The 24,193-nt window shown below is 39.9% G+C and overlaps 11 protein-coding genes across 11 annotated transcripts; 6 read left to right on the top strand and 5 right to left on the bottom strand.

The window, feature by feature from the left end:
* BBOV_IV007880 (uncharacterized protein) lies at positions 1-2,514 on the bottom strand. The gene is made up of 3 exons (XM_001610660.2): positions 2,233-2,514; positions 2,110-2,189; positions 1-2,073 (listed from the first exon to the last, which is right to left on the bottom strand). Exons 1-3 carry the CDS (start codon positions 2,449-2,451, stop codon positions 39-41), a joined length of 2,334 nt encoding a protein of 777 aa, XP_001610710.2. The 5' UTR covers positions 2,452-2,514; the 3' UTR covers positions 1-38.
* A 935-nt stretch (positions 2,515-3,449) lies between these two features.
* On the top strand, positions 3,450-5,089 carry BBOV_IV007870 (uncharacterized protein). The gene has a single exon (XM_001610659.2). The coding sequence runs from the start codon at positions 3,456-3,458 to the stop codon at positions 5,010-5,012; it is 1,557 nt and encodes a 518-aa protein (XP_001610709.2). The 5' UTR covers positions 3,450-3,455; the 3' UTR covers positions 5,013-5,089.
* BBOV_IV007860 (uncharacterized protein) lies at positions 5,048-6,556 on the bottom strand. The gene has a single exon (XM_051767214.1). It carries the CDS (start codon positions 6,161-6,163, stop codon positions 5,081-5,083), a length of 1,083 nt encoding a protein of 360 aa, XP_051623293.1. The 5' UTR covers positions 6,164-6,556; the 3' UTR covers positions 5,048-5,080.
* A 405-nt stretch (positions 6,557-6,961) lies between these two features.
* BBOV_IV007855 (Ribosomal protein S6 family protein) lies at positions 6,962-7,782 on the top strand. The gene is made up of 2 exons (XM_051767579.1): positions 6,962-7,125; positions 7,164-7,782. Exons 1-2 carry the CDS (start codon positions 6,979-6,981, stop codon positions 7,725-7,727), a joined length of 711 nt encoding a protein of 236 aa, XP_051623645.1. The 5' UTR covers positions 6,962-6,978; the 3' UTR covers positions 7,728-7,782.
* BBOV_IV007850 (SEP domain family protein) lies at positions 7,719-8,436 on the top strand. The gene has a single exon (XM_001610657.2). The coding sequence runs from the start codon at positions 7,742-7,744 to the stop codon at positions 8,357-8,359; it is 618 nt and encodes a 205-aa protein (XP_001610707.1). The 5' UTR covers positions 7,719-7,741; the 3' UTR covers positions 8,360-8,436.
* Positions 8,437-9,112: 676 nt separating this feature from the next.
* Positions 9,113-9,653, bottom strand: BBOV_IV007840 (putative integral membrane protein). The gene is made up of 2 exons (XM_001610656.2): positions 9,321-9,653; positions 9,113-9,285 (listed from the first exon to the last, which is right to left on the bottom strand). The coding sequence occupies exons 1-2, from the start codon at positions 9,432-9,434 to the stop codon at positions 9,133-9,135; spliced, it is 267 nt and encodes an 88-aa protein (XP_001610706.1). The 5' UTR covers positions 9,435-9,653; the 3' UTR covers positions 9,113-9,132.
* A 382-nt stretch (positions 9,654-10,035) lies between these two features.
* BBOV_IV007830 (serine/threonine protein kinase family protein) lies at positions 10,036-12,162 on the bottom strand. Its single transcript, XM_001610655.1, has one exon. It carries the CDS (start codon positions 12,041-12,043, stop codon positions 10,157-10,159), a length of 1,887 nt encoding a protein of 628 aa, XP_001610705.1. The 5' UTR covers positions 12,044-12,162; the 3' UTR covers positions 10,036-10,156.
* A 98-nt stretch (positions 12,163-12,260) lies between these two features.
* On the bottom strand, positions 12,261-13,628 carry BBOV_IV007820 (uncharacterized protein). Its single transcript, XM_051767498.1, has 2 exons — positions 13,383-13,628; positions 12,261-13,347 (listed from the first exon to the last, which is right to left on the bottom strand). The coding sequence occupies exons 1-2, from the start codon at positions 13,507-13,509 to the stop codon at positions 12,263-12,265; spliced, it is 1,212 nt and encodes a 403-aa protein (XP_051623292.1). The 5' UTR covers positions 13,510-13,628; the 3' UTR covers positions 12,261-12,262.
* A 267-nt stretch (positions 13,629-13,895) lies between these two features.
* BBOV_IV007810 (putative U2 splicing factor subunit) lies at positions 13,896-15,132 on the top strand. Its single transcript, XM_051767915.1, has 4 exons — positions 13,896-14,103; positions 14,508-14,717; positions 14,785-15,001; positions 15,038-15,132. Exons 1-4 carry the CDS (start codon positions 13,905-13,907, stop codon positions 15,129-15,131), a joined length of 720 nt encoding a protein of 239 aa, XP_051623291.1. The 5' UTR covers positions 13,896-13,904; the 3' UTR covers position 15,132.
* A 442-nt stretch (positions 15,133-15,574) lies between these two features.
* BBOV_IV007800 (Proteasome subunit alpha type-3 domain protein) lies at positions 15,575-16,756 on the top strand. The gene is made up of 2 exons (XM_001610652.2): positions 15,575-16,140; positions 16,311-16,756. The coding sequence occupies exons 1-2, from the start codon at positions 15,675-15,677 to the stop codon at positions 16,622-16,624; spliced, it is 780 nt and encodes a 259-aa protein (XP_001610702.1). The 5' UTR covers positions 15,575-15,674; the 3' UTR covers positions 16,625-16,756.
* A 194-nt stretch (positions 16,757-16,950) lies between these two features.
* Positions 16,951-24,187, top strand: BBOV_IV007790 (processing splicing factor 8 family protein). The gene has a single exon (XM_001610651.2). The coding sequence runs from the start codon at positions 17,051-17,053 to the stop codon at positions 24,080-24,082; it is 7,032 nt and encodes a 2,343-aa protein (XP_001610701.1). The 5' UTR covers positions 16,951-17,050; the 3' UTR covers positions 24,083-24,187.
* Positions 24,188-24,193: the final 6 nt, after the last annotated feature.

The raw sequence follows: 24,193 nt of genomic DNA, 5'->3' as shown, positions 1-24,193 counted from the left end.
TTACGAAAAGGATTTTTTGAATATAACAATTATTTTCATTATAGTTCATCTGCAATGGGTGTTGGATACGGTTCATAACAATAGCCTCTTGAACCCGTTATCCAATATTCATGATTTATATTGACAGACCCGTTACAACTTGGACACTTGGCATCATCATTTGATGCCAGAATGTCATATTCCCTTCCATCAAGTTTTTCTCCGTCGTGAGTTTTAATGGAATGTGAGAAAATATTATACCCGCAGTTAGAGCATATAATTAGACATTGCGGCTGTGTTGTGCTAAGTCGGTAATAGGAAGTATCCTTTTGAAATTCTGTCGGCTCTGAAGGCAAAACAAATCCTGGAACCTTAGAATGAATCTCTAGTCCAATACCACATTGTAACATATGTTGTAACATTTCTTGATCCTTGACAAAAAATAAAGGATCGTCACCAAATAATAAAAGTTGATTGCCCTGTTTCGCGTCAGCTTTGGTATTATGTAAGCCTCCAACGGTAAGACACTTTCTGACAATCGAGGCTCCACCACGTTCTGACAAGAAGTACTTAGAATGGATAGATCCTTCTGCACATAGAGGATCACCAAACTTTATACCTGGCACTCTAGGATTTGTAGGTGAATACCCTATTTCCTTGACATCAACCAAAGATTCCATTGGCAGATTAACGGAAGCGAAGAAATGCCATTGTAAATGTTCCAAGAGAGATATAAAATACAACAATTCTGTGAGGCATTCACCTCTGGTTTTATTGTACACATCTGATACCATATTCCCATCCGGCCTCTTGCGTTTCGCCACCTCTTCTACCTCTAGGTCTCTAATGCCTGCTTCCAATTCACGTTTTTCTTCATAATCCTCTACACTTCTGTTCCTGATACGTCTTTTATATGTAGCCACCGCTAGTTCATACTCCTTTTTAGTATTCTTTAAAAAAACATCAGACAACTCCTCCGGCGTTAAGTGGTCATAGGGCTCAAAATCCTTAGCTAACTTTTCTAGCTCATCCTTTCTGGTCTCCAAATCGGTAGGAACGAACGAACGTTTGTTTTCGCATTTACTATGGATCATCTGTCGCATCATTTTACCGGAAACGTTACTATCAGGAGGATCGTAATCGGGGTTATCGTCGGGATCAATGTAAACATCTCGACAAAGGGATTGTACTACATCTTCATTTGCTTTCTGCAAGGGGAGAACAGATCTATAGTTGATATTCGAACCTAAAGTTAACAAATCGTTCATACGTTGGATGTTATCAATTTGCTTCGTTTCCCACATCATAACACATTGACAAACATGTTGCAATTGGTGTTGACGCGAAGAAGCTAACATCGTTAGTTTTGGTGTTCCTTCTTGTTTTTTAAAACTATTTTCATGAGAACTGACAGACTCATCCCGGATAAACGCTAATTTTTTATCCAGGGCATCTCTATAGAACTTGTAACATTCAGTTTTATCAAGAAGTAAAAGATCCCATCCGGAATTTGGTGGTTCCGATCTTATCACTTCGTCCAAGAAAATAGACAATTTATTTACATCTACAGCAAAAGATGAGGGATTTTCACCTTCAGCTGAAACATGGAGTGGAGTATTAGAGTGTGACATTGAACCGTGTATCAGATCGTCACCTCTTTTTTCCGAACCCAGAACACTAGATTCTCCTTGCCATCTCGCGTTAATTCTACAGTGATTTTTAATTTGAATATCAATTATACGATTAATCTCTTCCCTGTACATTTTTCTTTTAAACGATAATATTGCATCATTAGGATCCACATGGCTCTCCTTATAGAGATTATGTAGAGTCGTAATAGGTGGCAAAACATGATTGTTCGGGGTAATTAATATAGAGTTAAATATAACCAAAAGAAGGGTTGCTTCCTCTATCTTGTCACAGCAGTTCATTGAATGGTAGATAGCTTCTTCTACAGCAGCATTTTCAAAACCCTGTAACATACACTTCAAAAGTTCTAGTTTATGAAGCGTTAATGAACTCTTTGTTCTTATACTATTAAATAAATCCCGAAGCAGCCTTCCCTTATGCAATTCAAAACTTGGGAATGTGGATCTATAAATTGATAACCGATTTATTATGAAAACATACTTGAAACGGTCACAGGCAACTTGGATTTCTTCAACCGTGTCATTGGTGTCCAAAATGTGAAACATATCATGTTCTGTATCCTATATCGATTTTTATTAAAATTTAATTGTTTGGAAGACCTACCTTAATGCAATGCGCCTTGGAAGCAAGAGTAAACATGCGTAAAACGCATTTCCATGTGCTAACTACATTAACAAAAGAATAATCCTCCCTAAAAAATGTTTGGGATATACTCCGGTCTATTTGCCTTGTCGTATTCTGTATTTCCTTGTACTGGAAATGATGGCTTGGAAGGAATGGGTGGCATATAAAGCTGTGATTGTTAGTCAAAGGGTATCTCATCTGTAAAATTAGATTGAAATCTTATTGGCTGCGTCATCAATACGCCCTCCATTGAAATGTTTATGCAGATTTCCACTGATAATATGTACGAGTATAAACATTACATAAAACCATTATGAAAGCATTAAGCAGAAGATGGCAAATATACAAATTTATTGCAAATAATTATACTCAGAGATATTATTGAACAATATGAAAATCGACTAGAATAACCGAGTCAATAGTACTATCCAATTTTTACGACCAGACCCAAACACATCTTCATGAAGATATTACCATTATAAATCACACTAAAGTTTCATGATAATATTTATAAACAGAAAAATGTACATCACATAAACCGAAGACGGCTGATCGCCGGTCTCTTTCTTTTAGACAAGTCTTACACACCAAATGTAGAATCCCGTCTATGTTTTCATTGCCCTTTTACACTTATCGCATGTCATCGCTATGTACACAAACAATAGCCTACCATTAAAGGATTACCTAAGGAAATAGAAGGTCTTACAGAATGATGAAATCCCACTTGTCTCAAAGCCTACATCAGGGCAAGTTTAACGACACGTTACTTGAGAAAACATTGTGTTGCTATTTGTGTAACCTTAGATAATTGCCCTATACAATTATTAAATTTATACGTTAATGTTTAATTCCTCGACAATGTCTAAAAGTGCTTATTATTTAAGCAGTGGATAGAAATCTTACATTATTCTATACACTATAAGAGCATTTGTTGTTTAATATTTACAACTTATCGTATGAAACGTAATTATAACCCATTAAAAAGGCGAAATATAGTACTGCAAAGATCATTTTGACTATATACAGTATTATTTGTAGATAAAATTTGACAGTGTTATCAATTAGAAACCAGCTTTACAAATAAAGCGCTGTGTACCCTTCATCTGGTATATCACATGTTTAGTACTGGTTGCAAAAACTCGTTTTGTTGAATAGGAAAGGAGCACTTGACACGTCGATACACCCAACCTTTTCCTTGAAGGATGGATTCAAATCAACAATCAATGAATGGTCATCATCTCAAACTGCCTTACCTAAGTAGTAAAAAACATTCGATGTCTAGAGCAGCAAAAGGCCGTCCTTTCAAGGCACATATGATGGGCGAGAATAATTATGGCGAATGGGAAGGAGAACTAGTGGAATGCAGAGTGGATCTACCATGTGTTAAAAATTCCCCCAGTAATTGTGACATTGGAAGACATCATGAAGCATATAGAAATCCGCATAGTGCAGGCAATAACTCAACAAAAATGGAACATATGACAAGCATGCATAAGGGCACTAGCAATGTAGATACATACCTCCCATCATCAAATGGATTACACAGTTACCAAATTGATCCATTATTCAACTCGCAGGATGCAATCAACGGTTTTGTAACAAGGAGGAATCAGAGACAATTGCAACAGTCAATGAAGATAAAAACAAGCACATCTTTCCATAAGGAAAAAGAGATGATTGTTGAGGTCTCAACCGATAAGGGCATTGCATCTGCTTTTACAAAATTTCTAGACAACTATAAACCGTACGGAAAAGACGGGTTAAAGAGACGAAACGTTGTATCCAAAAAGCCATCTTCACCCGCTGAATCTTTTTGGAATTCTAAGGACATCAAAATGTGTAGTCCGTTTAAGGCGTGCAGGGGTTTAACACCGGAAAAGTATGAATCAGTCGGACCCACGTATGCAACAACGAAACAAGATACAGTGAACATGCCCATAGCAACCCATTTCCCTATACACGGTTTGTTCATCGTTGATGCTGACCCCGATGTGGACCAAGATATTCTCTGCTATGAACACTTATTTAAGGCTGAATTAGATTTATTCATCGAGAGGGGTGAATGTGTTGATATAGGAGATATGGATGAATGGCTTCATCAAGCGGGATTGACTATTCCTCAGATTCTTCTACATCGGACATCATATCGGCGACTTGTAAGACTGAATTCTAAATATTTCGGCAAGCGCATATACCCATATAATGGTGAGCTGGATACCTTAAATGTTGATGGATTTCATCCCTTCGATGTCAATAACAATACGCTAGAACCTTTCAATGACACTCCGTCGGTTAATGTTGATGCTGCGAAGGTAAATAAAAGGAGGCCCTGTATTACAGTTACAACTGGTCAGACGCACATTGCCAATTGGACAACACAGTCAGATATATATGGACAATCAAAACCCTCAGTACAGCATTTCTTTGAAGAAAAAAAACGAAAAACGAATAAACCACCATCTTCGCCATTTATATTGTCGAATGTTTGGTCTCTATTTGGTGTACATACGAACGGTCATAGTACTCCTAAATCAATTGGTTGGACTGTGAGTGACACTGAAATGCACACGGCTTCATCTGATAATAGCGGACGTCTATGTTTAATGGAAAGACAGGAGGGGTCAATGTATAACACATCTCAGGTGGATGAGTCTAACGAGTATACTGTCGTATCAGTTCATCAACGTAACTTCATTCTAAAGATTCTATTGCGTTTTCCCTTTTTGGACCTCAAAAAATTAGGCCTAACAACTCTCTAATATAATTTTGTTTAATATCATTTAGGTTTTATTCAATCCACGAACGGAATGTCTAGCTTTATTCACATTCAATGTTGGATCATCAACCATGCACAATGAATTGATATTTTTACAAATATACCACATAATACCCCTGCAGCTGCAGTTTTTATTGACAAATTTGATGCTGCATTGATAGCTAAAACATTGCTGCAATAGGCATATATTTCTATTGCACCTAATATTGGAAGCCTTGGATACCATATAATCATCATTAGAACAAGGGCCTTAATATGTATACACAAAAGTATACCCAGCATCACATCTATTGTAGAAGATACATTTTCCACGTTTAATAAGAGTTTCCTTTCACTTCGTGAAGCATTTTTTAGTGACTTCCCCTCAAAACGTCCTTTTCTACATAACTTATGGATTAGTCCAATGGCTGCACAATATCCTAACAATTTAACTGCACACAACAAGAGAGTAGTCCACTCTCCAAAATGCTGACACGTTAGGTTACCAAAGGAAGTGAGTGAAGGTTCCTCTAGTGCCAATAGAAAAAACCTATCAATTACACTTCGCGATTTCTTGACACCGACGCATAGTCCCATATCTTTTCTCCCCTTGATAATTTTTATTTGGGATGAAGCCAAAATAGCTTGGACTATATTATGCAGAATATTTGTAGTTGATTCATTGCCTCTACATAATGTCATATTTTCCATTATGAAAGCATCAGAATGTGCCTTTAAGGATGGCATTTCGTAATCTTTGAAAAATCGTCCACTATATTCCAGAACGTTTTCCTGTTGATGCAGTGAATCTATATCACACCATTCTTTCGACATGGCCATAAATCGGCAAGTTACCATTACTCTGTAACCATCTAATACCACAGCGGATGCAAACAGTAACAATAGACGTGACATACGCGTTCTTTTAATTCGAATACCACGACAAGTTGGATTAGCATTTAAATTATATATTAAATGACGAAACACTGCAACTCTCAACAAAAACAGCTCGATAGCAGTTATGTATATGTCCCATTCGACATATTTATCAGCTATCTGACCACAAGAATCGCAGGTTTCCAAACAAATACTCTCTTTACTGCTGTCGTGATACAGTGTCGGAACGACACATCCACAGTGTACACATACCAACATTATTATGTTGCTTTAAAACCCACGACTACATTTAGATACTGGCGTATCAATACTTCATCGTATACTTCTGCCGAAGTGCATAGCGCATTATTATAATAAAACATCACGAGCCAATTATATAACCTCGAATACAGTCTTATCTTTGTGTTAGGAATTCAATACTACATTGTGTTCTTAATGAAAAACCAGTTACACATTTATCTTGTAAACCATGTTTTATAAGTATAACAATAGAATCATCCAGCCTGTGCGTTTTCATTGAAACCATATGAATGACAGTAGGTAACCGGAGCACAATGTGTCAAATGCGCGACGTTGTATATGAACAGAAGATAACTAGTGTATGAAATGCCAAAATACGACAAATCCGAGCAATATAAGAATGATCTTACTATTCATAAAGAGCCATAAAAACTTATAAAATCAATACCACCTTAGAATGTGTCTTAAATCTTAAGGTGCTGGTTTATTTAGAATCAAGCAAGAAATTGTGTGTTGATTTTACGGTCCCATTCATATAGATTGATTTTATGGAATGACTAAGGTCTGGAATAAAATTTCAAGATATTGAGCACTGTAGAAGTCCTCTCAATGATACGATAACCTAGCACTAGTCAAGATAAGGAGACATTTTTGGTTTGAAAGAATCATTCATCTTATATGGATATAAACTAGATAATAGGCAATCCATGGCATATATAATCCTAGATGTGTAGACACTAAAATATATGTCTAAAGCATATGTGCGCTACCCACATAGAAGTGGCGTACAATGCAAATAGAAGGCCAACGATTTTAAAATAATAGTGGAATTCATGTTACGAACTCTATTATGTCATTTTTTCTTGTTGGCTGCAATCGTTCCTTCAATCCGTGTTCGCACGCTAAATAATAACCTAAGGGCAGATCGCCTTTCCTTCATTGTACCGGGATCACACATCGACAAACGCATTCCACATCTGGTTTGTTCTATTAATAATAAAAATTTAGAACATTGCAGCAATTCAAACTTTATGGTCGTCTGACTCATGAGCTATATAAAACCATTCGTCAACGTATAATCCAATGCAACGAAACGACGGAGAAAAGAAGGGAACGGTTAGAAAGGATTGAACGGAGTAAGCGCGACGGTTTGCTGCTATCTCCGAAAACTAGCTATAATATATATTTACTTTTAGACACAATTCCTGCGGATAAAATAAAGCAAAGATTTCAATACATTGCTCATAATCTGATAAATATAGGTGCTGAAAACATACATATTTACTATTATGGTGTGAAGAAGTTAGCACAACCCTTAAAGAAGAAGCACGAAGCCAGTGTTCTTTCGTTTGAGCTGTGCGTATATCCAAGTTTAATCAAGCACATTCACAGTAAATTAAAACAAGAAGACCACGTATTGCGCGTGTTGGTATTGAAGGATGAGAAGAAAGACAAAGATCTACGAATATATCGTGACAACAATTTACATATACGTCATCCGTATTTCAACGCAGCGAAATTTAGCTCTTTGAAAGGCCAATTGGTAAACAAACCACAGGAAAATTTTGATATAATCGAGTAGATGAAATATTCGCGATGTCTAACATAAGATCTTTTGGTGATTTTGATGATGCTGCTACGCATCAACCATATTCTTTTGCAGGAGGACACAACAGTGCAATAGGCGTAGAAGAGGGACACACAGTCCATTTATATTCCGATGGATTTACAGTAGATGGAGGCCCATTTAGATCCCTCAATCATCCGGAGAATGCATTATTTTTGTCTGCCGTTAGGGATGGTGTGGCACCGCCAGAGTTACATACTGAAGGCCAAGATGTCAGAGTGTACTTGATTGATGATTCACATCGCAAGTATATGATGAAAACGTCGGAAAGCAACTTGCAAAGTACATCGCTAAGTAAATCTGCAGGAGTCTCAAACGTCGAGCACATTTCTATGGAATCGACTTCAAGCGAAACCGTTACAATTAGGATAAAACTCTATGACAACCGTCAAATCCATTTGAAGGTAGGAAATAATACATCAATTGGGGAGCTTCGTTCTCTAATTGCTGACAAGAGTGGGTTGCCCACATCTTCATTCCATATTTTAAGCGGATTTCCTCCGACGAATATGAAGTGGAATGATTTTGAGACTGTGAGTGACCATGATCTTTCAGGCTCTACCATTATACAACGTGTAATAACATAACATAACATAACGTAATAGGAATTGCTAATTGACAAAATTCCTGTGTTAATGGAACTGCTGTGCAATTATTTTTCTAATACATGAGTTATATATTATCATTTTCATATACTACCTACTGTTCGAACACCACAAGAGAATAATATCTTCTACGTATTTAAATATTGCCGGAAGTGTAGCATTGCCCACTCATCACAACTTATGTGAATGGCAAATTCACAAACGTGTACTATTGCACCAATGCTCAATCGATACATAGATACAATGACTCTTATATTTACTGCAAAAGCAGGCTGCTTGCTCACATACGTTTGGGGAGATACATAACTCAGAATAATAGGAGCCCAGGATGGACGATAAAGTAGTGCTATAGCTATATCATCATCGATCTTTTGAACATGAGGTTATTTACTTAAAAATTTCCACATTTTACTCTATGTTGTGGGAGGATGACTGTTAGATTGCGATCATCATGTCATAGAATAGACGTTTTTGAACAACAGTACTAGGACGTTGGCAACATTGCGTTATTTAATCAAAAAGCTATAGGAAAAAGTACTAAACACGAAAGAAAATGAATCCATCCTAGCTCCGTTCATGCAAATAAAACAAGGTCTGTGGCAGAAGAGCATATTCCCGTGAAAATAGATCACCTATAGCTAAATAGTTAAACACAATAAAAACAAATGTCTGCTATTTGTATGCCATTAATATAAACATCATTGTATACATATTACAATGAACATTAATTGTGACTCTGTATAAACCAATGCGATTCAGGCCAGTTCCACTGTTATATATCTTCTACCTTTATTTATGAGATACTTTGATGAATTGAAGCCTTTGTCCATCATATAATTTTTTATTATGCGATCTACTTGCCCTGTAGATGGTCCAGATGTTATGCTACCCGCAATTTGTTTCGAATTCTAGAACATTCGATATAAAATATAAATCAACATACCGAGCGCTTATTCATTGCTAGTAATGCCAAGACTCCCATATCTTGGGGGAGATAATATATCGCCGCCGCGACTCCGCATCTGATCAGTAATGACCTTGGACTTACAGTGGCCATTTTTGCAATTAGTCAGATAAAAACGCCAGTAAGTAATTAACAACTATATAAACCAGACTCATCCACCAAAGTAAACAGTGATCAACGGCTATTGGGTCGTATTATACATAGACAAAACGTGATTCCATGTGTATGGTTTCATAAACTTCACGTAATTGAAAATTTAAGATACTACAATACAAAAGTGGTACAAAGCATTGTTACAGAATTTTGCAAACCAATGTTAGGCAAAGTTAACTTCGTTGATGCCACACATGTGTATCTGTTCTTCGCGGAAGGATATACCAACAACCGGCTGTTTAATTCTTGGTTGCTTTTGTGTTCATATATAAGCTAATAAGTGCAACATTATATATATTTAATTACCAGACACGTTAAGGTATATGAGTGTGTCATACTATTGAAGCCAATGGACAACTAGCTACAATAACATGAGCGGGGGTAACATATCAACCAGAAGGTCTTGCAGCCACATTCATGTACGTTTTATTAGGCCAATGACGAGCTATATAGCATAATTTGTTGTATAACCTGTGATTATTTAACAAACCAAGCAGGTTATAAATCACGGTCAATTACTCGTTCAGTTGTTGGCGATAATGAATGATGAAAATAAGATTCAAAAACTACTCAGGTGTTGAAAAGAATATTGTCAAACCGCAAGTTCTATGTTTAGGTCACGTCATATAATTAGTATGCTCAATACCTGAAACAACGCTTCCTTAATGAAGCAAAACTAAATCTGGAGCTTGCAGAACAGCGCATACTTGGGCAGCTGTAGGCCTTAAAGAAGGGTCGTTCTGAAGACATTGTGCGATAAGTTGACCCATTTTTGTTGAGGCTAAAGCATGCGGTATCTCGGGGACAAGACCATTAATGGCATTGTGAACCATTTTCTCACATATTTCTGTAGGTCCATCATTTACGTCTACCAAATGATGGAAAGGCCCTGCATAACCGAACATTTCCTGGAAAACACAACCCATGGACCATATGTCCCACTTTTCAGAGACTTCAGTTAAATCTACATCCGCACCGCCTCCCACACCCACGATATCTACCACAATAGACTTATGGGTCAACAACTCCGGAGGTGCATAAAGCCATGTAGCTCCTGAGATATTATCCACCCTTTGACCAACATCTTCCCAAGCATCACCAAAATCACAAAGTTTTATGTCCCAATTCGGCATAACAATGATATTCTCTGGCTTTATATCTCTGTGGACAATCTTCCCACGTTCCACTGTGGGCGTATGGAGGTAGTTTACGACATCCGCAAGCTGCCGACATATTTTGAGACTTGCCTGCGGCGTTATAACACGTTTCGATTTTGGGTCATACTTGATGCTATGCAGATCCGCGCCACTAATGAGTTCTGTACATAGCCAGATATCGAATACACCAAAAATAAGGCCACCACACAATTTAACTATGTTAGGGTGATCACAACGCGATAAAATATCCCATTCATTAACGTATCTGCGCATTACACCCACAGGATCATTTTGTACCATAAATGAAACAGGTATCTTGACGGCAGAATACCCAAGTCCATCTATATAACCTATATACACTGTACCGAATGTACCTTCCTGGAGCACTTCCCAGCTACCCTTAGAAAGCATCATCAACAGTTTGGGATCTATATTAGTAACACTCTTGCTCAACCGTAGCATTGTCATCTTTAACGATGCGTATTGTTCCCTCGTCAGAGCAGATATAGCCTCCAAATGCCACGATTTTTGAACGTCTGGATTGACTGTTTCTACATAGGGCAAACCTCTAAAGAATAGGACCTTATCTCTTCGCTTTACAGCGAAAGGTCTGTGCCAGAAATAACCAGACGCTCTTTTCCCAACTATCGTGGTTGGACTTGTAGCTATGCAGGGTTCTTTTCGACGAAAAGTATCTAAAATACCGACGGGACCCTCCGCGTTGGATGGCATCATGATATCCTTATCATGTCTGTTCTTTTTGAATACCTTACCACACGATTGACGATACGAAGTAGCAATGGCGTTATTCGGGTAAATTAGCGGCTTAAGTTGTCCCCTTCCCCGTGCGCTACAAGGATAGTTGTTAACATACCTCGACGATTCATCCCTATAACACAGTGCTGCAGCTGGCAACTCTTCACATTTTTCAGGGACGAGATTACAACCATCGGGAGTCTCAAAATGGTTAATTACCATCTTGGCATTTTGCTTAGAGAATAACGATTTGTTGACTATAGGAGCACCATTTTGGGGTGAAAACTCACATCTTAGACCATTCACAGGAGACAATTTTGTATATTCCCATCTTAGGCCATTCGCAGTTGAATCCTTAAGGGGATAAGCCTTGCGTCCAATATGACCAGTTCTGGTATCATTAACGGCAGATGCACTATCCAAGACGCTTATGGCCCTTTCATAGTTATCCCTTGCGTTATCATCACACACATCACTACGATAGGTGGAGACAGTATCAACTGAGTTAATGCCATGCTGCAGTCTGGATCCTCCATGCACAACTACTGAATTGCTTTGCACATCATCTTTTTTTGGTGTCCAAGCAGACATTCCATAGTCGCCTATAGCCAACTTAGACGTATTTTCTTCTTCCATGGCTTATAGATGTGTAAAATGGGTACGTTGCGGTGTAACGATTTCACTTTATAGAAAAATAAGTGTACACATTATATTAACTTTGAATTAATGTTTCACCATTTATAAAACTGTAATGTTTGTATGTCCCAACAGCTTGATCCGTTGCGCCGGAGACCATTGGGGGTCCCATTGCGCTCTACACACACCCCCTCTTCGGAGGCCACATTTGCACAAGAGTCATAATCTACTCTTCAAAACATCTGAATTTGACCATCGCTTTAGATTTTCAAAGGTGCTCCTGTAATGTGCTCCATCAAAAACCTGGAAAGGTTGTGAAAGTCTAGGTACGATAGTTTCCTTTGCGTCACAAGGAAGAAAATTTAAAGCAAACAACTCATCAATTTCCATTTCATTCAATAGGCCACTTGTAAGCATTAATCCTGAAAGAGCGTATAGACGAATTATAAAGGAGGCCCCGGTATAATTGCTATCAATTTTTTGCTTCTTTTTGTTAATTTTTTGAAATTCTTCTATGATATCCTTACAAGGTTTCTGAATACGTTCCATGTCATCACTTTCATTTGTAAATTTAGTCTTGCTTCCGTTGTTATCGGCAAATTTGTGGGTTTTACTTTCGTAGTAGATATTGCCCTTTCCAGGTTTATCATTGTCAGCCAATATATTCTCATCTAATTGGATCTTGTACAGCTGATTGAATACATCATATGACTTCGTTATTTGCAAACATTGTCTATATTCAGCAAAATCTAATTTTCTTTTATTTTTACCCTTTCTCCAATTCCGGATAAGTTCTGTAAAGAAACTACGTTTCGGTAGATTGGGTGCATTAACTAGTTTTTGCATTGCCTCGACTATATCTTTTCGTTTTGCTTCATCACATATCAGTCGCTTTACTGTGACCATATCTGGCACCAGTTGTTTGATCAGCTGATTGGCATCTATAAGAACGCAGTGCGATTTTTCATTCGTCAAATCGGGTACGATGTTACACATTCCATCATTCACAAGATTCAAATTACAAGACGGAAGGAAGATAACATAGTTCATACCTTGGTTTCTGCATACTATCCCTACTTCGTCATATATCTTCCCCCTAGACAAAGCTCTTATGGCAGCGATCTTATATCTGCTAACGAGATTCAATTTTTCTTGATTATAACGTATGAATATTAGGTCGCCAGTACGTAAAGATTCAATGGTTTCTTTCATGCATTTCATCTTCGTTTTATCTATATATGCCTCAAAAGTCGTGTTTTTTTTGTTGTAATTTCCTTCACTCATACGTAATATATCATTTTTGCCTATAGAATTTGAAAAACATTTTGTAGACAAGTACCATTTTTGTATGATGACGGATGAAAAAAATATTTCCACATGCGATAAAAGTCATAACGATTCATGTAAACAACGCCACCAACTAAGGCGCAGCCTAGTAAAGAATTCTTGCTTAGGAATTTACTCATTCTAGATCAATTTCAGCTAGGTAGTGAAGAGTATAATAACATAATGATTCCCATGATTACCACGTTAGTACCTTGAGATAGCTCATGGTATAACACATTACCAGTTAACTGTGTAATATATATTAGTTTCATTAGTATAAGAGATACACGCAGACTTGCACATAACCGTAATATAAAGCAGAATATATATGATGTTATCTATATCATTTTAAACAAAGACAACACATTTCAACGTTTATATAGCCATTTTGCCATGTGTATTTCACTAAAAAAGTACTGCAATCAAATTATAATATAGAAAACATGGGTTTGTAGCAAAATTCTTTATCGAATTCCCCATAGCGCTTTAATTTGTTATTTTTTCGTTATGCAAGTCCATTATCCACCGCTTTAAAATGGCGGAGAATTTGGCAAGAATAATTGGTACGGAGGAAGACCGTGTCAACTGTCCTTTTTACTGGAAGATTGGTGCTTGTCGTCATGGAGATCAATGCAGTCGTGCACATTACAAGCCTTCCGCGGCGCAAACCCTTGTAATTCGTCACATGTATCAGAATCCTCCTGTTGCTATTGCTATTGCTGAAGGTCAGATGAGTAAGTTTCATCTTTGATAGATCGTAGAGTATTGGTTATACATTACTGTGTATGCATCATCTATAATCCATTAGCGCTTTCCAATTTCTGCGTAACTACAGAAAGCTCTATTGATGCATGTGACAACCTTTCCACATTCCATTCGTTAGTGTTTTATGCACTCTCAATGTCTGATCGATCCATGGTTATAATCTCCCTCAAATTACGCATCATCTTTTTGATTGGCCTGCTAACCATGAATATACTATTTCGCCATAATGGGATGTACAATAGTCTCATATATGTTTTATCTATGTTCCAACTGCTAAAATTGGATAGTGCTTTTGGTTTTTACCTTACCGTTATAATTGCTTATTGTAATCCTCTCAAGATTTCAATACTGCAAGATACACATTAATTTATAGTTTCTGATGAGCTTTTGGATAAGGCTGCTGACCACTTTGAAGAGTTTTACGAGGAAGTTTTTTTAGAGCTTATGAAATATGGAGAGATTGAGGACATGGTTGTTTGTGATAACATTGGTGACCACATCATCGGAAATGTCTATGTCAAGTATAGGGATGAAAACAGTGCTGCACATGCCATATCTATGTTATCGGGGAGATTTTATGGAGGTATGTTGAGTCGTTGATAATGAACATCGATAGTATCATTGTCTAATTGGAAACATAAACAATACAGGCAAGCCTATCCAGTGTGAATATACACCTGTAACGGATTTTCGGGAGGCTCGTTGCCGTCAATTTGTGGAAGGGCAATGTCGTCGTGGAGGATATTGCAATTTTATGCATATTAAGCACGTACCACGTTCAGTGCGTCGTAAGTTGGATGAACGCATGTATGCTGAATTTCCCGAATATAAAAAGCGCGCCTTACGTTCATCTGAAAGGAGTGGCAGGTATGTGGATTCAGAGGCATTAATCACCTTTCATAGTTACGAGCGACCCAAGCGTCAGACCAGCCAGGAGCGTCGCAACATGATCGAGATGTGGAATAGGGAGCGTGATGCCAGGGAGAACGCCAATTAAATACTAATGATCGTCAATTTTATTTTATCGTATGAATGTCTAATGTAGAAGTTAATATTGATCACACCAACTTGTTTCAGAAGTGAATCCCACGTTTAGCTACATTTCCTGAAAGATCACTGCCTTTTGTGAATATACATTCACTTTAGAGCTTGCTGCCTTAAACGACACTGACCTCTATACACACTCTAGGTTGCTGCTTTGGTATGCCACTGGAAAGACTAAGTAAATCTGATATAGACTATCATAGGATCATATTGCAACGACAGGTGGCAGAACTCAATTGATCATTAGTTTGTATAAAGGTCAACATCATGCTATGGGTGTGTAGAATTCCTACGCTTAGTATCGGCCCTTATGCCAATTCCAGTGCGTGCAAATTCTTTACGCACACATCCCAGTATTACTATAGCACGTTGCCAGTAGAAAATAGATTAACATAATTGCATATTGGACTATAAATGGTTAAATTCCCCATTTCCACATTCTACTTGGGATCACTTTTGTGACCACTTTGATTTGAGCTCAGCATCTTTATACAAAATGTCTGGCACGGCAGCTGGTTATGATTTATCGGTTTCTACCTTTTCTCCGGATGGTCACGTGTTCCAGGTTGAATACGCTACAAAGGCTGTAGACACTGCACCTACAGTCGTTGGCGCTGTTTGTAGCGACGGAATAGTATTTTTAGCGGATTCAATTTTATGCGGTTACAAACATGGCGAAGACGCAAAGAGCAACGTATTACAGGCGCGGCCTACGATTCGTTTGTACGCTATTGACGAGGGTGTCGGATGCGCTGTAACAGGTATGATTCCTGATGCACAATGCATCGTGCGTCACGCTAAATCGGAGTGCAAATCTTTTTTTGCTGAGTATGGCGTAAAGATTCCCGTTTCTCTATTGGCTGAGAGAGTTGCTTTATTCGTCCACGCTTACACATTATATTGGCACGTTCGTCCTTTTGGTGCGTCTATGATCCTTTCGGGTATAGACAGCAATGGAGAGAGTAAGTCTATATATGTTGTGGTTTGTCTGGTGATAATGGTATACATTAATGTGTTCCATGTTAGTGATTGACTCCCACGACTTTTTAATGAGTACGTGGTTTCATATAACGGTATAAAGTAGTTAAATTGCCTTTCTTCGTGTATATTATGGGCATTAATGGCGTTATAGAATCACTCTATTGCATTGAGCCCAGCGGTGCGTGTTACAAGTATGCTGGTATGGCTATCGGAAAGTGCAAGCATCTGGTTAAGACAGAGATGGAGAAGTTCATTTTATCGGGTATGTCCTGTCGGGACGCTTTGAAGGAGTTATCGTTGGCCATCATGATAGGTCGTGATGAAGATTCCGGTAAGACTAACGATTTGCAAATGGCGTGGATTTGTGATGAGAGCGGTGGTGAATTCCAGATGATACCTGAAGATATAGCTGCTGAAACTAAGGCCGATGCTTCTAGGCGCCACGCTGCCATCCATGGCCAATGAGCGCGTGTGTTACTCCTTAACTACTGATCGCATTGGTACCCGTTATTGTAATAGAAAAGTGTGTATATCGTTTCCTCTAGAGTCCACTAACACACCGATTACAAACCTCTTTAATGTAGATAGCATAAGGGATTTAATGTTTGTCGTTTTCATAGATCAATCCCCACTCCTTGTGTCTTGAACGGCGCGACACTTTACCGCTGTTTGGGTTACTGAGGCTTGTTATCATATTATAAAGTTATATAGTTGCTTATTTCATTACTGTGTTATTGTTTGGGGTCATATTTCAATCCCTTTTGCCCTTTTGCTGTAATGTTGAGATGCGATATTCCATCCTTCTGTTTGATTAAGTTCGCGGATAACTACCTAATTAATTTCTGATGATGGACTTAATCCTATAGTTTACTTCGTCATGTTTTGGTGACGATGAATCACGTATTTGTTCCTCCCCCGGGCTTCAAGCCTCCCGGTGGTTACAATGCTTCTACTGAATTTGAGATATTACAGGAAAAGGCTCGCAAATGGCAGAAGCTGAACACTCGTCGTTTTAGTAAGGCATATACTACTACGTTGGCTACACATACTGCTCCAATGCCTCCTGAGCATTTGCGTAAAGTATTTCGTGAGCATGGTGACATGAGTAATCGTAAATATCGTTATGACAAGCGTGTATATTTGGGTGCTTTAAAGTATGTTCCTCATGCTGTTTACAAGTTATTGGAGAACATGCCTATGCCATGGGAGCAGGTGCGTCACGTTCGTGCTTTGTATCACATCACTGGTGCCATAACCTTTGTTGACGAGATTCCATGGGTAGTAGATCCAATTTTTTTGGCTCAATGGGGAACGATGTGGATTATGATGCGTCGTGAGAAGCGTGATAGACGTCATTTTAAACGTATGAGGTTTCCTCCTTTCGATGATGAGGAGCCGCCGATTGATTACAGTGAGAATATTCTTGATGTGGAGCCTCTTGAGGCCATTCAAATGGAGCTTGATCCTGAAGAGGATGCTACTGTAATAGATTGGTTTTATGACTCCAAACCTCTTCTGTATGAATCTAGACGAATAAACGGGCCAAGTTACCGTCGTTGGTTTTTGAGTGTTGAGCAGATGGGTGTACTTTATCGTCTGGCTAGTCAGTTATTTTCGGATATACAAGACGACAACTACTTCTACTTATTTAATTTGAAGGCGTTTTACACAGCCAAAGCGTTGAATACCGCTATTCCTGGTGGGCCTAAGTTTGAGCCTCTTTACCGTGATACCCATGAAGATGAGGATTGGAACGAATTCAACGATGTTTCCAAGATTATTATACGCCAGCAGATTCGCACAGAGTATAAAATTGCATTCCCATATTTATACTGCATTCGTCCACGTAAGGTGGCTCTTGCTCCGTATCATTCCAAGCTATGTTCTTACATAAAGCAGGATGATCCTGATTTGCCAGTTTTCTACTACGACCCGATTATCAATCCAATACCTGCTTATAGTATAAAAGAGAGTACCGAGTTAGACAATTACAGTGACATGGTTGATAACATCCCATCGAAGGGTTCGGCAGTTGAGACCGATTCAATGGATATCAAACCTCTTTTGACTCAACAGCAAAATGTAAGTAATCACAACCCTCTGAATGGTCTTGTGCCTTTATTATCCTCTGTACCATTGGAGACAGAGAACACTTCAAATGGTATTGCGCTTTGCTGGGCTCCGCACCCTTTCAACAAGCGTTCTGGACGATGTAGGAGGGCTATAGATTTGCCTATAGTACAATCTTGGTTCCGGGAGCACGTACCAGCATCTCATCCCGTTAAGGTTCGTGTATCCTATCAGAAGCTTCTTAAGGGTTGGGTGTTAAGCAACCTCCACTCTACCAGACCCAAGAGCATGAAGAAGCGCAAGCTGTTTAAGGTGTTCCGTGCCACTAAATTTTTCCAGACCACTGAGCTTGACTGGGTGGAGGCTGGTTTACAGGTGTGTCATCAGGGTTACAACATGTTGAACCTATTGATTCATCGCAAAAACTTGACATATCTACATCTTGATTACAACTTCAACTTGAAGCCTGTTAAAACGTTGACTACAAAGGAACGTAAGAAATCTCGTTTTGGTAATGCTTTCCACTTATGCAGGGAGATATTACGTTTGACAAAGCTTGTTGTTGATTGTCATGTGCAATATCGTTTGGGCAACGTTGATGCATATCAGCTTGCTGATGGTTTACAGTACATTTTCGCTCACGTTGGTCAGTTGACTGGTATGTATCGTTACAAATACCGTTTGATGCGTCAGGTACGCATGTGCAAAGACCTTAAACATTTGATATATTACCGATTTAACACGGGTCCTGTTGGTAAAGGGCCTGGGTGTGGTTTTTGGATTTGCGGCTGGCGTGTTTGGTGTTTCTTTTTACGTGGCATAATGCCACTACTTGAACGTTGGCTCGGGAACCTCTTAGCGCGTCAATTTGAGGGCAGGGTTTCCAAGGGCATTGCCAAGACTGTGACCAAACAACGAGTTGAATCTCATTTTGATTTGGAGTTGCGTGCTGCGGTTATGCACGACATATTGGACATGATGCCTGAGGGTATTCGTGCTAACAAGGCGCGTACTATCCTTCAACACCTCAGCGAAGCATGGCGATGCTGGAAGGCCAATATTCCTTGGAAGGTCCCTGAGATGCCTGCTGCCATAGAGAACATGATCTTGCGTTACGTTAAGATGAAGGCTGATTGGTGGACAAATGCTTCTTATTACAACCGCGAGCGTATTAAAAGAGGTGCCACGGTAGACAAAACTGTTTGCAAGAAGAACTTGGGTCGACTAACTCGTTTATGGCTGAAGTCTGAACAGGAGCGTCAGCACGGGTACTTAAAAGACGGTCCTTACATTACTGGTGAGGAGGCTGTTGCCATATACACCACTGCTGTTCATTGGCTGGAGTCTCGCAAGTTTTCTCATATTCCTTTCCCACCTTTAAATTACAAGCACGACACAAAGCTTTTGATATTGGCTTTAGAGCGCCTTAAGGAGCCGTACTCCACCAAGGGTAGGCTCAATCAAAACCAACGTGAGGAATTGGCTTTGATTGAGCAGGCCTATGACAATCCACATGAGGCTCTTAGTCGTATCAAGAGGCACTTGCTCACTCAGCGTGCTTTTAAGGAGGTTACCATTGAGTTTATGGATCTCTACAGTCACTTGATCCCTGTGTATGATATAGACCCTTTGGAGAAGATTACTGATGCTTATTTAAGCCAGTACCTTTGGTACGAGGGCAGTGCGCGTGGCCTATTTCCCAATTGGATAAAGCCTGCTGACAGTGAACCTCCTCCTTTGCTGGTTTACAAATTTTGTCAGGGCATTAACAACCTCACTGATGTTTGGAATTACAATGAGCAAAACTTGGTTTTACTTCAGAGCAAGTTCGACCGAGTTTATGAGAAGATTGATTTGACATTGTTGAACAGACTTCTTCGGTTGATTGTTGACCACAATGTAGCGGACTACATTACTGCCAAGAACAATGTTAGCATTTGCTTCAAGGATATGAGTCACATCAATAGTTTTGGGTTTATTCGCGGCTTACAATTTGGTAGCTTTGTATTCCAGTACTATGGTTTAATATTAGACCTCCTTTTACTGGGACTTACTCGTGCCACTGAGTTGGCTGGTCCGGTTACTATGCCAAACGACTTCCTTCGTTTCACCGATACTGAGACTGAGACACGGCATCCAATCAGACTCTACTGTAGGTGCATTGACAAAATCTTCGTCTTGTTTAAGTTCAACAACAGCGAGACTCGTGACCTGGTGCAACGCTATCTCACTGAAAACCCTGACCCCAACAACGAGAACGTTGTTGGTTATAACAACAAGAGCTGTTGGCCCAAGGATAGTCGTATGCGTCTCATGAAGCATGATGTCAATCTTGGTCGTGCCACCTTCTGGGAGATGCAGGCTCGTTTACCTCGGTCTGTAACTACTCTTGAGTGGAACGATTCATTTGTATCTGTTTATGGTAAGGACAACCCGAACCTTCTATTCAACATGTATGGTTTTGAGGTGCGAATATTCCCTAAGATACGCTGGCTGAAAAGCGGTGTGACTCAGGCTGAAGCTTGCTGGAAGTTACAGAACGAGCGTACTAAAGAGCTGTCTGCTACTGCGTATTTACGTGTTGATGCTGAGGGTATGAGTACATTTGAGAACCGTGTAAGACAGATTCTAATGGCCAGTGGCAGCACTACTTTTACAAAAATCGCAAACAAGTGGAACACTGCCCTAATAGGCATGATGACTTACTATCGTGAGGCTGTAATTCACACCAATGAGCTTTTGGACCTTTTGGTTAAATGTGAGAACAAGATACAGACTCGTATTAAAATTGGTCTGAATTCTAAGATGCCTTCTCGTTTCCCTCCAGTTGTGTTTTACACTCCTAAGGAGCTTGGTGGTTTGGGTATGCTTTCCATGGGTCACATTCTCATTCCTCAGTCTGACCTTAAATATAGCAAGCAGACTGAGACTGGTATTACTCACTTCCGAAGCGGTATGTCTCATGAAGAGGATCAGCTTATCCCTAATCTTTATCGCTACATCCAGACCTGGGAGAGTGAATTCATCGAGAGTCAACGTGTCTGGGCTGAGTACGCTTTAAAACGTCAGGAAGCCCAGGCTCAGAACCGCAGGCTGACTATTGAGGACCTGGAGGACTCATTTGATCGTGGAATACCTCGTATAAACACTCTTTTCCAGAAAGACAGGCACACTTTGGCTTACGACAAGGGTTGGCGTGTTCAGCAGGATTTCAAACAATACCAGATGTTGAAAAACAATCCATTTTGGTGGACTCATCAGAAGCATGATGGTAAGCTGTGGAACTTGAATAACTACCGTACTGACATGATCCAAGCTCTGGGTGGCGTTGAGGGCATTTTAGAGCACACTCTTTTTAAGGGCACGTACTTCGCCACGTGGGAGGGTCTCTTTTGGGAGAAGGCCTCTGGTTTTGAGGAATCCATGAAATACAAGCGTTTGACAAATGCGCAACGCAGTGGTTTGAATCAAATCCCCAACCGTAGGTTCACCTTATGGTGGTCTCCTACTATTAACCGTGCCAATGTCTATGTTGGTTTTCAGGTTCAATTAGATCTCACTGGCATCTTCATGCATGGTAAGATCCCTACTCTAAAGATATCCTTGATTCAAATATTCCGTGCGCATTTATGGCAGAAAATTCACGAATCGTTGGTCATGGATTTATGCCAGGTGCTTGACCTTGAGCTAGACGCTTTGGAGATTGAGACCGTGCAGAAGGAAACCATTCACCCTCGCAAGTCTTACAAGATGAATAGCAGTTGTGCTGATATTCTTTTATGTGCTGCGTACAAGTGGCATGTAGGCAAACCCAGTCTTTTGACCGATGGTGACAGTGGTGACGCTACTACTTCCACCAACAAGTTCTGGATTGACGTGCAGCTTCGTTGGGGTGACTATGATAGCCACGACATTGAACGATACTGCCGAGCTAAATTTTTGGACTACACTACTGACAGCATGTCGATATACCCATGTCCCACTGGATGCCTGATAGGTGTAGACCTAGCATACAACATGCACAGTGGTTTCGGTTACTGGTTCCCCGGTATGAAGACCCTTTGCGGCAGGGCCATGAACAAGATAATGAAGGCGAATCCTGCAATGTTCGTTTTGCGTGAGCGTATTCGCAAGGGTCTCCAGTTATATTCTAGTGAGCCCACTGAGCCTTACTTGTCGTCTCAGAATTTCGGTGAACTCTTTGGTTCGCAGACAATTTGGTTTGTGGATGATACGAATGTTTACAGGGTAACTATTCACAAGACCTTTGAGGGCAACTTAACTACAAAGCCGGTTAACGGTGCAATTTTTGTCTTTAACCCCAAGACTGGCCAGTTATTTTTGAAGATTATCCATACATCTGTGTGGGCTGGACAAAAGCGTTTGAGCCAATTAGCCAAGTGGAAGACTGCTGAAGAGGTGGCTGCTTTAATTAGGTCGCTGCCTGTTGAGGAACAGCCCAAGCAGATTATCGTTACTCGTAAGGGTATGCTTGATCCTCTTGAGGTCCATTTACTTGACTTCCCCAATATTGTCATTAAGGGTAGTGAGCTTCAGTTACCTTATCAGTCCATTATGAAGCTTGAGAAGTTTGGCGACATGATTTTACGTGCCACGCAGCCAGAAATGGTCCTATTTAATTTATATGACGACTGGTTGAAGAGTATCAGCAGTTACACTGCATTCAGTCGTTTGATCCTTATCCTCAGGGCTATGCATGTAAATTGTGATCGTGCTAAAGTTTTGCTTAAACCTTCAAAGACTACTGTCACACTTCCACATCATGTATGGCCAAGTTTGACTGACACCGAGTGGATAAATTGCGAGGTTGCTTTGAAAGACTTAATTCTTGCTGACTATGCTAAGCGCAATGGCATTAATGCTACAAGTTTAACACAGAGTGAGATTCGTGACATCATTCTTGGTATGGAGATTGCACCTCCCGACTTGCAGCGCCAGGAGCTTGAGGAGAACCGTGCTGACGTTGCTGCTAAGATGGTGACTACTCGTTCGGTCAATGTACATGGTGACGAGATCATTGTTACCACTCAGACTCCCCATGAGCAGAAGGTGTTTGCTAGCAAGACAGACTGGCGCAACCGTTGTCTTGCAGCTGGCCTTTTACATCGTCGTTTAGAGGGTCTATCAGTGGAGAGTGTTGACTCGGACGACACTTTAGTGATTCCCCTGAACTTGATCCGCAAGTTGGTCATGGTATCTGATTTGCGTACTACAGTTGCTGTTTATCTCTACGGTAAGATAAGTGACGTTGAAAGTGGCGACCCTCGTGGCGCCAGCTCAAATGTTCGTGAGGTAGCTTGCATGGTCTTTGTTCCTCAGGTTGGCAATGCTTTTACGGCCGATTTGCCAAAACAGGCTCCTCAACATGAATCTCTGGATGGATTGGAACCTTTAGGTTGGCTGATTACAAGGCCCACTGAGGGTCCGGTGCCTAAGGAGGCTGTTGAATCGCACAAGAGATTGCAAAGCGACATGAGTTGGGATGTGGTTGCTGTCTTGTGTACCTGTACCTTTGTTCGTGGAAGTTGTTCATTTTTGGCTTACTCTCTGACTCCGGATGCGCTCGTTAGCAAGGACATTTCGAATGTCAGCTCGCTTTTAACACCGGTACAGGTACTAGTATCTGACAAGTATAAAGGATTTTTCCTAGTCCCTACAGATGACGCTTGGAACTACAACTTTATGGGTGCGAAGCACAGTTTGCACATGCAGTATCAGTTACAGGTTGAGGTTCCTCGACCCTTTTACGACCCTGTACATCGCCCTTTGCATTTCATTCAGTTTGCGCAAGCTAATGAAGTGCGTGACTCAGAAATTGAGAACCCTTTGTAAGCTCACTAATTTATTAAAACATATTATGTGTCTCTGTTGTTTTTAATAACTAGAATTGTAGCTACAGTGGTGATATGGCACGCAATCACTAGTTGTAGCGGTATTTGAGTG

Source organism: Babesia bovis (assembly GCF_000165395.2).
Source record: "Babesia bovis T2Bo chromosome 4 map unlocalized Chr4_1, whole genome shotgun sequence".
Taxonomy (NCBI): Eukaryota; Apicomplexa; class Aconoidasida; order Piroplasmida; family Babesiidae; genus Babesia; species Babesia bovis.
This window is presented reverse-complemented; position numbering and strand designations above follow the sequence as displayed.

Excerpts from the sequence above, each read along its gene's own strand:
- BBOV_IV007820 (XM_051767498.1), bottom strand. The coding sequence starts at position 13,509 with ATGAGTAAATTCCTAAGCAAGAATTCTTTACTAGGCTGCGCCTTAGTT. Across the intron at positions 13,348-13,382 it reads TCCGTCATCATACAAAAATG|GCAAAAATGATATATTACGT; the intron begins GTACTTGTCTAC and ends CAAATTCTATAG.
- BBOV_IV007860 (XM_051767214.1), bottom strand. The coding sequence starts at position 6,163 with ATGTTGGTATGTGTACACTGTGGATGTGTCGTTCCGACACTGTATCAC.
- BBOV_IV007810 (XM_051767915.1), top strand. The coding sequence starts at position 13,905 with ATGGCGGAGAATTTGGCAAGAATAATTGGTACGGAGGAAGACCGTGTC. Across the intron at positions 14,718-14,784 it reads ATCGGGGAGATTTTATGGAG|GCAAGCCTATCCAGTGTGAA; the intron begins GTATGTTGAGTC and ends TAAACAATACAG. Across the intron at positions 15,002-15,037 it reads TCATCTGAAAGGAGTGGCAG|TTACGAGCGACCCAAGCGTC; the intron begins GTATGTGGATTC and ends CACCTTTCATAG.
- BBOV_IV007830 (XM_001610655.1), bottom strand. The coding sequence starts at position 12,043 with ATGGAAGAAGAAAATACGTCTAAGTTGGCTATAGGCGACTATGGAATG.
- BBOV_IV007880 (XM_001610660.2), bottom strand. The coding sequence starts at position 2,451 with ATGAGATACCCTTTGACTAACAATCACAGCTTTATATGCCACCCATTC. Across the intron at positions 2,190-2,232 it reads CCAAGGCGCATTGCATTAAG|GATACAGAACATGATATGTT; the intron begins GTAGGTCTTCCA and ends AAATCGATATAG. Across the intron at positions 2,074-2,109 it reads GTTGCCTGTGACCGTTTCAA|ATCCACATTCCCAAGTTTTG; the intron begins GTATGTTTTCAT and ends ATCAATTTATAG.
- BBOV_IV007855 (XM_051767579.1), top strand. The coding sequence starts at position 6,979 with ATGTTACGAACTCTATTATGTCATTTTTTCTTGTTGGCTGCAATCGTT. Across the intron at positions 7,126-7,163 it reads ACAAACGCATTCCACATCTG|CAATTCAAACTTTATGGTCG; the intron begins GTTTGTTCTATT and ends AGAACATTGCAG.
- BBOV_IV007850 (XM_001610657.2), top strand. The coding sequence starts at position 7,742 with ATGTCTAACATAAGATCTTTTGGTGATTTTGATGATGCTGCTACGCAT.
- BBOV_IV007840 (XM_001610656.2), bottom strand. The coding sequence starts at position 9,434 with ATGGCCACTGTAAGTCCAAGGTCATTACTGATCAGATGCGGAGTCGCG. Across the intron at positions 9,286-9,320 it reads TAGCAATGAATAAGCGCTCG|AATTCGAAACAAATTGCGGG; the intron begins GTATGTTGATTT and ends CGAATGTTCTAG.
- BBOV_IV007790 (XM_001610651.2), top strand. The coding sequence starts at position 17,051 with ATGAATCACGTATTTGTTCCTCCCCCGGGCTTCAAGCCTCCCGGTGGT.
- BBOV_IV007800 (XM_001610652.2), top strand. The coding sequence starts at position 15,675 with ATGTCTGGCACGGCAGCTGGTTATGATTTATCGGTTTCTACCTTTTCT. Across the intron at positions 16,141-16,310 it reads TATAGACAGCAATGGAGAGA|AATCACTCTATTGCATTGAG; the intron begins GTAAGTCTATAT and ends ATGGCGTTATAG.
- BBOV_IV007870 (XM_001610659.2), top strand. The coding sequence starts at position 3,456 with ATGGATTCAAATCAACAATCAATGAATGGTCATCATCTCAAACTGCCT.